A 12,539-nucleotide genomic window follows, 5' to 3' on the forward strand; every position below is an offset into this window, starting at 1 on the left:
CTGCTCCGGACCACTATGACCATGAGATCCGCAGTGTTCAAGGCGGCCGCGGCCCCTGCCGGCGGCAACCCTGAGCAGCGACTGGACTACGAGCGGGCTGCGGCGCTGGGCGGGCCGGAGGACGAGCCCGGGGCCCCCGAAGCCCACTTCCTCCCCCGGCACCGTAAGCTCAAGGAGCCCGGGCCCCCGCTCGCCTCGTCCCAGGGCGGGAGCCCCGCGCCCTCCCCGGCCGGCTGCGGCGTCAAGGGCCGGAGCTTGTTACTCCCGGCCGGGGCGGCCCCCGGGCAGCAGGAAGAGAGCTGGGGCGGCTCGGTGCCCTTGCCCTGTCCTCCCCCGGCCACCAAGCAAGCCGGCATTGGGGGAGAGCCAGCGGCCGCCGGAGCTGGCTGCAGCCCCCGGCCCAAGTATCAGGCGGTGCTGCCCATTCAGACGGGCTCTCTCGTGGCGGCGGCCAAAGAGCCTACGCCCTGGGCTGGGGACAAGGGTGGGGCGACTCCCCCAGCTGCCACCGCTTCGGACTCGGCGGGACCCCCTCCACTACCTCTGCCCGGGCCACCACCCCTCGCGCCCACCGCCACCGCCGGGCCCCTGGCGGCCAGCGAGGGCCGATGGAAGAGTATGAGGAAGAGCCCTCTCGGTGGTGGCGGCGGCTCGGGAGCCTCCAGTCAGGCCGCCTGCCTCAAACAGATCCTTCTGCTGCAATTGGACCTCATCGAACAGCAGCAGCAGCAGCTGCAGGCCAAGGAAAAGGAGATCGAGGAGCTCAAGTCCGAGAGAGACACGGTATGCGAGGGGTTAACGTGCGTGCGGGCCGAGGAGCCGCTGGTGCGCATGCTCGGGGGAGGGGGCAGGTAGGAGGTTAAGGTACCCCGGGTTAGGGGTAAAGGAGGTTGGCCCGCAGCAAAGGAGTCTCTTAGGTGCTGGGCTCGTGGTCCTGGGGAGCCCAGCTCTCGAGACACGCTGGACAGGAGGGAAGGGTTAAAGGGCAACCCTCCTAGCGGAGGGGAGGGGCGGGTTCAGGTGCCAAAGGGTTAATTTAAAATGACAGCCCCTGACTTGTGGGAACGCTGTGGAGAGAGGGAACCGACCTGATGTGTGAAGGGTTAAAAATGAAAGGGTGGGGTGCATATGTGGTGGCTTTATGTAAGGGGTTAAATGGAAGACCTGTGTGGATAGATATTCGTTGTGGAGGACAGGACATAGCAGCTGTTGCTCTGAGCGCTGCTGCAGCATCTTTAGATAGAAGGCTAGTGGTGACTTAGAGTGGAATCCTATTTTAGTCTTCTCAAACTCTAGCAGAGAGAATCACTGCCTTTGATTTCAGACATTTCTTAATATGAACCATAAAAACATTGACCACACTGATCAGGTCCCTTGTATAAGCTTGAATACTAGATAGGTGTTTTGATGCTGGAAGATTTTAAAGCATCAAGGGAAAGTCATCTGGTGAAATGTATTACATACACCTAAAAAAAAAATAAAATCTAATTTTAGTCTTTTATTATTTCTTTGTACTCTGAAGAACAGGACAATGTGGTCTTGTTTATACTGCAGCAGTAGTTTAAGGGCACCTCTGGGTTAAAACATATTCTTTCAGATACTAGGAAAGCTGTGGTGGTGGGGTTTGACTGTGCTGGCTTGGTAACACTCCTGCATACCTTACAGCTGCCTAAAAATAAACATGGTTTCTACAATTGTGTTCAAGCTGCAGCAGTCAGTCTCTCCCTCTCTCCCTCTCTGGCGTCGTGGGCACCATGAGCTGAGCAAGGGAGCAGCGGGCTATTAATTTTGTTTTCTTTCCAAGTGAATCTCATTGGGCAGTGGCTGTTTTATTGGAGACTTCGGTCTGCAAGGTGGAATGGGAGCTGAGGCAGGTCTCACGAAAATATCTCATGGTGTTGATTTGTGGAAGTTACTCAACATGGAGGTGGCACAGCTCAGCTACTGTACTGCAGTCTAGGGGTGTGATGGTACTGTCATTACAACACATCATATCTGTGCATGGGATGGGGGAGGCTGGAAGAGAAGGACTAGTGAAGGGGCAGAAATCCAGGAAATGGTACCCATACTCTGTGGTTAAGAAATGTTAAAGCTGTGAACCAAGCCAATGTAAGGGGATGAAATGAGACTTATGGCTGACAGAAGGGAACTCTCAGCTGATTGTGAAGGATTTTGCTCAGTTCTTGAGGTAATGGTCCCACTGCAGGCTTTCCTAGACAGGAAAAGTAGGGGTGAGTTAAGGATAGAGTGTCAGTCTGAACTTGGCATTCACTGCTTCTGGTGCATATTGCAGTCTTAGCTTCATTCAATCTTGTTTCTTTTATTCTATTTGTTGTTTGGCCTCTACTGAAATTTGTGTAGCTAGAGGGATATAATGAAGGCATCATTAGTAATATCATGCAATTTAGTTTAAATTTTTGTTATAGGATATAAATAGCATGGTTGACACCTTTTCTCAAAACATTGAGTATGAAGTTTCAAAAATAATTGACCTGTATTTTCTATTAGATTATGTATTAGCCCTCCCATAAATTAACTTCTAGGACTTTGGTTTTAATCAGTATTTGGATAAATAGACATAAATTTTTCTTCTCAAATGTAAAGCAATATATTTGTTTCATGATCTTTGGGATTTATGAGTGCTGGTTGCTATTCTAATCCTTCCAAGAGGAGCATTCATTGTTTTGGGAGCTTCCCTCCTACTCCTTTTAAATAACACTACAGTTCCCAGTTATATTGTTGTGAGCTTTTCATTTCCTCTCAGTATACTGTCTGGACCTTGTCCTGGTATATTGCATTTTGGTGTGGAAGTAGAGAGTCTAGGATTTGGAGAACCTTAGGGCATCCTAAAAGGCCCATGAGGTTAATTCCAGAAACTCCCAAGCTGATTTGGAGCCACATGGTTAGGGTTAGCAGTCTCAGATCATGCCATTAAAAGACAAGTGGTGGCTCCTCCTTGTAGAGAGGCTAAAAGATGAACTACAGATTCCCCTCTGCCCCCTCCATCTAATTTAACCTGTAAAATTAAGTGCCTTCTCTATTATGTTTAAAGAAAACTGCTAAGATTAAAATCTGTTTAAAAAGAATTTTATTGATAAGGCCCAGGGAGACTGCTGATTCATAAATAGGCCTTAAGACTTTTATTTCAGTTCTGTTTATGTCTCTGTGTAAGTCTACATTTTGTCACTTTCTCTTCTAGCTTCTTGCTCGGATTGAACGTATGGAAAGGCGGATGCAGCTGGTAAAGAAGGATAACGAAAAAGAAAGGCACAAGTTGTTTCAGGGCTATGAAACTGAAGAGAGAGAGGAAACAGAACTATCAGAGAAAATTAAACTGGAGTGCCAGCCAGAGCTTTCTGAGACACCCCAGGCTCTGCCTCCCAAGCCTTTCTCATGTGGGCGGAGTGGAAAGGGACACAAAAGGTGTGCTGATAGTTTTGTTAACACTAGACACCATGAGGACACTTGTTACCAGAGACTAATTAAGAGTTATAGATTGAGATTTATGAATTAGTTTATAGTAACCTTTTCCTGCATTATGTAGGGTCTTCGATGTTTAGAAAGTGTCTCAAAATAGTCATATTTAGGCTCTAGAAGTTGGTTAGGGACATTTTGGTAACAGTAGTAATTAGACAATGTAAAGTACATCATAACGAGAATAGGCAACAAATATGACAGATGATTTTGTTAAAACTATTAGGAGTTAACTTTGAATTAGGGACTGTTAAATTCCCCTCCTTATTTGTGGCACTGAACAGATATAAAAGTAACAGGCCTAAGATGTAAAGAGATTAGTCTAGCTGTAACAATGGATGTAGCTATTGAAAACTGAGAACTCAAATGCAGTATAGTATGTATGTATACAAAATTTATTAAGTTTTGTAGGATTCAGGATATTAATGGTAACTCTGAATTGGACTACTGAGAAAAAACTTTAAAGAGGAGACAGGTCTTGAAAAGATTTTTAAGGGGAGCTCTGGTGGCCTAGTGGCACGACCTGCAACTACAATCCCAGAGGCGCACGGTTTGAATCCACTAGATGCTCTGCCAGGGAAGGAGGGACAATTTCCTCCTGTACCAGTCAGATCTGATTTGACAGTACACTCACACAAAAATAATAAAAAAAAAAGTAAAAAAAAAGATTTTAGGCTAATAAAGAGCAAAGGATATGGCATTTTTTAGGAGGAGTGGAGTGGGAGAGAGGAGGGAGGGAGAAAGGATCAGCAGACTTCAGGAATAAAATAAATAACATGGTACAAAGAGCCTTGGTCTCTGGTTGACCAAAAATGAAGGAAATAGAAGAGAATATTGACACTTAATGACTTTAAGTAAAATAGGAATATTTTTACACTTTGTAGGTAACAGGATACTGTTAGAGGTTTATAAAACATGGAAACTCCTTTGTTGAGCAAATAACTTAGTAAGGGCCTATTACATATAGGCCTGTACCTGCTTATGTCTGCCAGATAAGCAGCAGTTACTTAAGATACCTGAATACTGATCATTTTGGGATATCAGAACAAGTTCATTCTTTTATCCCAAGATATAATCAAATCAGGGTGTTTTGGGATTTTTAAATTTTTTTTTTAAGAGTTGATAAACACTAAAATGTTTTCTTCCCTATTTGATAGGAAATCCCCATTTGGAAATACAGAAAGAAAGACTCCTGTTAAAAAGCTGGCTCCAGAATTTTCAAAAGTCAAAACAAAAACACCTAAGCACTCTCCAGTTAAAGAGGAACCTTGTGGTTCCTTATCTGAAACTGTTTGTAAACGTGAATTGAGGAGCCAAGAAACTCCAGAAAAGCCTCGATCTTCAGTGGACACCCCACCAAGACTCTCCACTCCCCAGAAGGGACCCAGCACCCATGTCAAGGAGAAAGCCTTCTCAAGTGAGATAGAAGATTTGCCGTACCTTTCCACCACAGAAATGTATTTGTGTCGTTGGCACCAGCCTCCCCCGTCACCGTTACCATTACGGGAATCCTCTCCAAAGAAGGAGGAGACTGTAGCAAGTAAGGCATAGAGAACACTTGCTCTTATACCCTAGTGGTGGCGGTCAAGCTAACAAGTTTGAAAATGCCTTTGGCATTTTTTTAAAAAAGTGCAATCAATAAAGCAGAGTTCTGTCAAGAATGAGTAAGTTAACAGCCAGAGACAGACACTGTGCAGGCATTGCAAATAGATGGAATTACAGCAAAATGTGCTCAATGTATTTGCCTGCTTACAACACTGGGAGATGTGTTTGCCAGTAAGTTGCTCATCACAAGAGCACCAGACTTGGGGGTGTAATCTCCGGCAACTTGCATGCCCTCTGAAAGAAGGGTTTTCTGTGCCGTGAAATGCATAGAACTTATACTTTGCCGTGCACGACTGTTCCTGCAATTGATATTGTGTGAAACCTGGGAGGGTGGTCTTTGGGTGTTCTCAGGGGCCAATGGTAATTTTTGGGTTGGGGAGCCAGGTTGGGGTGGGCAATTTCACCTGGGCCTCTACTCTTTAACTATATAAACGTTTATCTGTATCTCTATGTCCCGGTCTGGGGGGCAGGAGGAATCTGCCAAAGACCAACAGTCTTACTTTATCTTACTATACTTCACAAAGGTTCTAAAATGTGAAGAGTTTACTTGGATTGCAGTAGCCCATTGGTTGTTCATATATTTAAATAAAATGGTCTACAAACTATTTTTCAAACAATAAGGACTATCTTGGGATATCTGAGCTGCTTGGAGAGGGTGTGGGGTGTGGGACCTTGATCTTCATTCCCTTTATTTCTTTATGGCTTCTACACCAAGATGCTTGCCTTATCTCCTACATCAACCCGTAATTGGAACGTGCCTTCAATGTTAGTTTGTGACAGATACTATGGGTGCTGCAGGGTGACAGTGGGAATGCCTTTTTGAATAGAGCTGCAGCCCTCATTTTCTACCCTGTGTCTTGTACTAGCTGGGGATGGGGATGGGAATCCATTCCACTAAGACAAGAGTATTCTCCAGATTTTCTTTGGCTGTTCTGGTGACAAAATTGTCTTCTTAATTATCTGAAATTCATTAGACCTCACATTTGAGCACATGAGTTAGACCAGGATCCTGATCTAGATTCAGATTTTTTGTTGGTTAAGTCGGTTGAACAGGTTCATCCTTAATGGTTTAACCTTCTTGCTGCCATGGCAATGCTGTGTAACGACTTGAGAGGAACCGTGAAGCAACTTCCTATCCAGGATTGGGAAATGGCTTGATCCGGAGCTGTTCTGTATGACTGGCTATTTTGGAAAATCTTATCTGTCCTAGTACAGAAAATTCCAAATACCTCTGAGATTGTGGGCATAGCAGTAAAAGGAGTCCACTTGGGGGGGATTGCAGCCCTTTGAGAAGCCTGAGTTGTGAATAAAACATGTGAATCCTTAATCTTGACATCCCGATCTCAAGAGGAAGTCTCAATGGCTTGTTCAAAGGAAGCCAAAGTCTTTGTGCATGTTGTTCAGGCTGAACCAGCAAGGTAGTTTTTTGGAGGGAGGAGGGAGCTGTATATGAAGACTACATATGTAAGTTTTGAGAACAATGATCTTTTATTTGAAAAATAGGGTCAACTTTTACTCACCTGCCATGTTCTGAGTTTAAGGTTTGATATCCTTGGCCATCAACTGTTGCAGGGAAACCACCCTAAATAATGAAGAAAAGAAGTCGTCTCAGTGTAAAAAAAAAAGTGGTGGGCTTATTTTCTTTTCTTTTGTCTGTTGTTCCCTCTTCCCTTCCCCCAGAGAGAGATTCTCAAAACAACAACTCAAAAACAAAATGGCTTCCTAGTGAGAACTTCAGTAATGATCCTTTCCTCCATTTTGGGTATGGGCTTTTTTTCTTTTTACACTGAGATGATTCTTCTTTCCTGCATTATTTAGGATGTCTGATGCCATCAAGTGTTGCAGGAGAAACTTCAGTCTTGGCTGGTGAGTAGAATAGGAATTGTGCTGGCTGGGCTTGGGGTGGAGGTTGGTGGGATGGTGGATGGTTGGGAGCTGTATTTTTCATCATTTCGTTGTGGGAGAGTGAGGTTCTTTGGTGTGTAAGTACGCTACTGTAGACTTCAAAATGACAACAAATTTCAGTTGTTTTTCAGGAACTGCAATAGCATCCATTATATGAATTGTCAGGTACTGGTTTAGGGCTTTTTTTTGTGCTCCTGAGTTTGGCAGACTGAAATAGTATTTCAGGTTCTTTTGTACCATAGTGGGAACATTTGAGTGTGGCTTCAGGTGAGGCCATAGAATGGATTCCTATCATTTGGTAACTTTGTGGGAAAGATCATTTTCCTAGTAAATAATAGAAAAGCTGTGTGACCTTGGAATTAAGAGTGATTCCACTCCTCCTCCTTTTCTTGTGTTTTTCTTTCTAGTTCCTTCTTGGAGGGACCATTCAGTAGAACCTCTAAGGGACCCAAATCCTTCAGACCTTTTGGAGGTAGGTACTAACCAAAAGCTGTCAGTGAAAGAGACTGAACAGTATGGGGGATACTGAATATATAACCTGAATATGCCATATTTATTGTTTGTTTAGGGTACATAGAATTCTAAAGCTAGAAAGCAAGCTAAGAAACTATTTAGTCTAAGTCCATTTTATACATGAGAAAATTGAGGTGACAGTGGCTAAGTGATTAAAAAAGTGTATAGCTAGAAGAGTATTTGAAATAGAAGTAGATTTCATATTAAGATTTAAAATTAAACTCTTAAAAGTTTGAATGAAGGAAAGTGTATGGCATTTTCTAGAGTTGTTTTGGTGTGACATAACTTTTAACTTGGAAAATTCTGAAAATGGAAAAGGATGAGTGTAGAGAAGAGACTGTGTCTTGTTGTTCTGTCACTAAGAGGTTCCTAGAATGTTCTCAGGATTTAGACTCAGGTGAAACCTAAAAGATATATATTCCTGGAGGCTTGAAATGAGAACACACATGTGTGACATGGTTACAAATAATTTATTAGCGCTATTCTTTACATAGAACCTGGATGACAGTGTGTTTTCGAAGCGGCATGCAAAACTGGAGCTGGATGAGAAAAGAAGGAAAAGGTAGGCTAGAAATGTTCATCTTCTGAACAAGTGAGCCCAAGGACTATGACCTCTCTGTTCCACACTGTGGCTAGTCCTCAAGCTCTTAACATGCTTAAACTACTAGCATCCTAATTGGTCAAGTGTGTTAGCTAGACGTGGTACTTGTAAGTAAACATGTAAGCTCTTTTTCCTTTGACTGTGCCCTTCAGTTCCACTCTCTGTGGAACACTAACCTATGATTTAAACTATTTTACCTAAACACTTATTCTCTAACTAAGCAGTCAATTTTTCTGGGTGTCTGGACTGTGAGTTCCTTTTATTGAGTAAATTTTTCGTAATGATGGATTTGTTTTGTTTTGTGTGGCTTATTTTTCTCAGATGGGATATTCAGAGGATCAGGGAACAAAGAATTTTACAGCGACTACAGCTCAGAATGTATAAAAAGAAAGGAATTCAGGAATCTGAGCCTGAGGTTACCTCATTTTTCCCTGAGCCAGATGATGGTAAGTTCCATTTATCTAACTGCCTTTGTAAGAATGAGGTTCTTAAAAAGAATACAAAGCTCTAGGCTACAACTTGACTTTGAAATGACTGAGTTGGTTGCATTTTGGAGCAGGCAAGTTGCTAGACATTTTTCATCCTTGGCACTAACACAGTTCTATTTGACTTTCTTCCATAGTTGAAAGTTTGATGATTACCCCCTTCTTGCCTGTTGTAGCATTTGGAAGACCATTACCAAAATTAACCCCACAGTAAGTATAAAGTTACTCCCCTCTATGAAGTTCCCAACTCAGGTAGCCTGTACTTGCCTTTTTAGACTCTTATGAAATCTAGAAAAAATGTGGAACAAATGGTTTAGGGGTATCTTTGGTAGTAACGATGGTTCTTTGACAAAAGTGAGGCTACCCTGGGCAACTAGTGTTTAGGTTTTGAGTTAGGATTAGTTCATCACCCTAATGGCATATTGTTACTGAAACATTAAGTCGAGAAAGCCATTCCAAACTTAGGACTCCAGAATTAGGCCTAGGAGTAGTGAGGAGCATAATGATAGCTTTGGAATTACTATCCTGTCTACATTGAACCTCTTTTGGTCTTGCAAACTGATTTTCTCATCCTTTGTCAGGAATTTTGAGCTACCCTGGTTGGATGAGCGTAGCCGATGCAGGTTGGAGATCCAGAAGAAACAAACACCTCACCGGACGTGTAGGAAATAACTGTACTGGCAAGAGCCCTCTGTCTTCAGATAGTTGTAGCATGCCATTCCCAGAGAGTGGCAGAGACCTGTATATGTGACCTGTGTCCTCATGTATGTTATCATTCATTGATAATACCTTTCCATACACTCTTGGTTTTGGTTTTGTTTTCATCATCCTGATTTTACAAAAGCTCTTTCATTGAGCCAGTTGTGAATTATGGAAGGTAATTAGAGTTTTTTTTCCCTTTTTGGAGGAAAGAGGTCTCAAACTAAATCTATAAGATGGCAGATTTGGAAGTGTTGGGGGTCTGCCACTATACCTTTGCCTGTGGCAAAGTGCTTGCTTCATTACACTTTAAAAGAGGAAGCAACCCTTGCTTTTAAAGCTGTGCCTTGGTGGCACTTCTCACCCTGGTGTATCCTTCCCTATAGTTTGGGTATAGTGGTTTTCACTAAAACAAAAACAAATAAAACACCTCACTATGAGCTTTTAAGAACCAGATGAGGAATAACTGGTGAAGTGATGAAGCAAGTCATTCTCACAGAATAGAAAAGAGATTGGAGAGTTGTTAGATAAATGTCTTAAACAACGGTGTTCTCTTAAAACTGTACTATGATGTAGCCATGTGGGGGGAAAAGTGTTTGCCTATCATAATTAGTTATTGGATAATTTTTTTCTCCCTCAAAAACCAAAATTTTTGGGAAAGGTAAAGAGGATGGCTTTAGATAAGTTATGGCTATAAACAAAAGCAGTTGGTATCTGGGGATGGCGTGTCAAAGCCTGTATAGATGTCCTTGTGTCACATCACTTCTGAAGTATTCCTCCTTGTTGGGGTTTTTCCTTTTAGCTGAGCTCTTGGTGGTGGGGTAGAGGTTTAGGGAGGGAGGGTGGGAGGGTTGTGGAAATATGTGCTTCATTTGGCTGGCAATGTCTACATCTTGAAACAAAACAGATGTACCTAATGAGCTTCTCCATTCACTTTGTAAAAATACATTTGTATGTGTGCCATCTTGGTTCCCCCCATCCCCATTTTGTTAAAAATAAAAAAAATTTCGGGATAGTACTCCAAGGCCACTTTGGTCTCAGTGTAAGGTCCTTGTAACTATCTGGAAGGAAAATAGAGCCACGACCTCTGGTCTTAAATATATAGGAATTGCCTTTCATTAGTTTTCGGGACTATTGTGTGAAAACAAGGAGTCTAATCTCCTAGAAGGTAGGGGCTTTTATCCTTGAAGAGAATATGTCCCCAGATCATTAGCACTTTTAGAGGAGAAGCCAAGGTATGTAGGGTGTATGGCCGGCCCATCAGTGGAGCATGAGAGAATGGGATACCATTGTGGGAAGAGAAGAAAAGTTCCTCAGGGGCCTCCCACTGCTAAAGCTTTTTGTGAAATGTTGATCTGTGCTCCCTGAGTTTGACTTTTAAAGGAATTATTCCGGCAGCACATGTAGTATTCTTGGATGATCTTGCTGCTCTTATTTCTTCTTTTTTGTGTGTGTGTTTGTGTTTATTTGTAACTCCATCTGCTTAGGAGAGTGGGCTCTCTACAAGGGAACCTGCTGTGAACTTCATTGCAGCAAGGGTGTAGAGAGAAATAGGACTTAGTCCACTAGGGGCTCTCATCTCACACCTTAAGGAGAGGAAGGAGATTTCTTTAAAAATTGGGCCAGATTTTCTTTTCTTTGTTCTCCATCATTTTAATATGGCAAGCTATTTTTTTCCCTGCTCTGATTTATGCTATATTCCTTCATAGTGTACCCAAAAAGAAAAGATAAATGAGTGTCTTTAAACTTGAATTTCTCAATTTTTTTCATTTTTAGCATTTGTTGGCAAAGTTTGGATATGGGTTAGCAAATGTATGTAATCTTTATGTTTATACCCTACCCAAAGGGGACTCCCCACTTTATTTTTGAACTTGAGTTAGACTGAGAGGAATCCATGAGGTGCTATCTGGCCAGACTTAAGTGGATTCCATTTCCTTGGTTCTCCTTCTCCCTGAGGACTTTTCATTTTATTGGCCTCTCTTTTAGATCAGTTCTCCTTCAGTTTCGGTATGTTGAGGTTTATTGTAAAGTTGGAGAGTAGATTAGCAAAGTTCCAAAAGCAAAATAACAGTGTGTTAGAGTGTGAGGGGAAAAGTAGTCTTATTTTTCCTTACATGGTATACAACACTGTGAAATTCAATCTTAAACAGAAAGCCCTGCAGTTCTCCTAAAACATAGTTCTTTGTTTAACTTTCTTTAACTAAGTTTAAGCTAGTGTTAATAAATTAAAAGGAAAAAAATGCTTGTTTGTCCACTTTGCCTTTGTTTTTATGCCCATTTCATATTGTTGTCTGTGTTGTAATTCATACTTTTGATACCATTTCTGATGTGTAAAATTGGTTGTCTTGTAAATATCTTATAAAGAGTTCAATTGTAAATAAACTATTGTGGCTGTTAATTTTTTGAATTTCTGTTTGATTTAATTATTTACTGAGCAGGATTCTGCTTGTATATTTAAAAAGATTAGAAAAATTTGCCTTCACAGTAAAATGGAAAAACATATTATTTTTCCCTTTCATATAAGGTCTTCACTTTCTTTTGTGTATGACCGCAATGTTTGTTTGATCCCTTTGTCCTGTGTTCCTCTTGACACAAAATTAGATACCGGAGACTAGCTGGGCGGTCTCCTCCCATGTAGTTTACTGCCTCTGAATATCCTTTGGAGGGTCAGCTACGAGTCGTTTCTGATTCGATGGCGCACAACAGAATGCTTAGTGCCTGTCTTAAGTTACAGCTGCAAATACCTTGTAGGTCTGACCCCAGGTACATGATTTCTCTTGGACTACATTCTAGCCAAATGAAGTCCAGTTTCTGCTTTTACATACAGCTCATTTTTTCCCCTTACACTTTGTTTTTTAAATATTAGACAATTCTTTCTCAAACCAAATGGTTCTTGCTTTTTCTTTAAGATTTAAAAAAAAATCCAACCAACTTCTTTTCTTTACAATTTTTTAAAAATTCTTTTATTTTAGTATTTTTTGTGCATTGTACCGTCAAATCAAATCTGACTGGTACAGGAGGAGATTGTCCCTCCTTCTTCAGCAGAGCATCTGGTGGATTCGAACCAGGCACATCTGGGATTGCAGTGCAGCTTCTTGCCACCAGGCCACCAGAGCTCCCCTTCTTCACAATCTTTTTCATAATGAAAGACTGCCATCCTAAATCTGTTCTTTAAGCCAAACATTCATGTTGCTAGGTACCATCAAGTCATAACCAAAACCTGTAGCTGACTCTCTTGTGAGTTTCCAGAGGCAATA

At 41.9% G+C, this 12,539-nt stretch overlaps 1 protein-coding gene across 2 annotated transcripts; it reads left to right on the forward strand.

The window, feature by feature from the left end:
* Positions 1-11,680, forward strand: MSL1 (male-specific lethal 1 homolog (Drosophila)). 2 transcript variants are annotated; one of them, XM_006889409.1, is made up of 10 exons: positions 1-163; positions 688-783; positions 3,200-3,423; positions 4,632-5,014; positions 6,898-6,945; positions 7,392-7,456; positions 7,992-8,059; positions 8,420-8,544; positions 8,721-8,793; positions 9,165-11,680. In XM_006889409.1, exons 3-10 carry the CDS (start codon positions 3,221-3,223, stop codon positions 9,253-9,255), a joined length of 1,056 nt encoding a protein of 351 aa, XP_006889471.1. In that variant the 5' UTR covers positions 1-163; positions 688-783; positions 3,200-3,220; the 3' UTR covers positions 9,256-11,680. The 2 variants fall into 2 exon arrangements, with proteins under 2 accessions (XP_006889471.1, XP_006889470.1); XM_006889408.1 differs by having other exon boundaries at positions 16-783; positions 9,165-9,738.
* The last annotated feature ends 859 nt before the right edge of the window (positions 11,681-12,539 follow it).

This window comes from Elephantulus edwardii, unplaced genomic scaffold (assembly GCF_000299155.1).
Source record: "Elephantulus edwardii isolate Elephantulus edwardi_28Jun2011 unplaced genomic scaffold, EleEdw1.0 scaffold00077, whole genome shotgun sequence".
Taxonomy (NCBI): domain Eukaryota; kingdom Metazoa; phylum Chordata; class Mammalia; order Macroscelidea; family Macroscelididae; genus Elephantulus; species Elephantulus edwardii.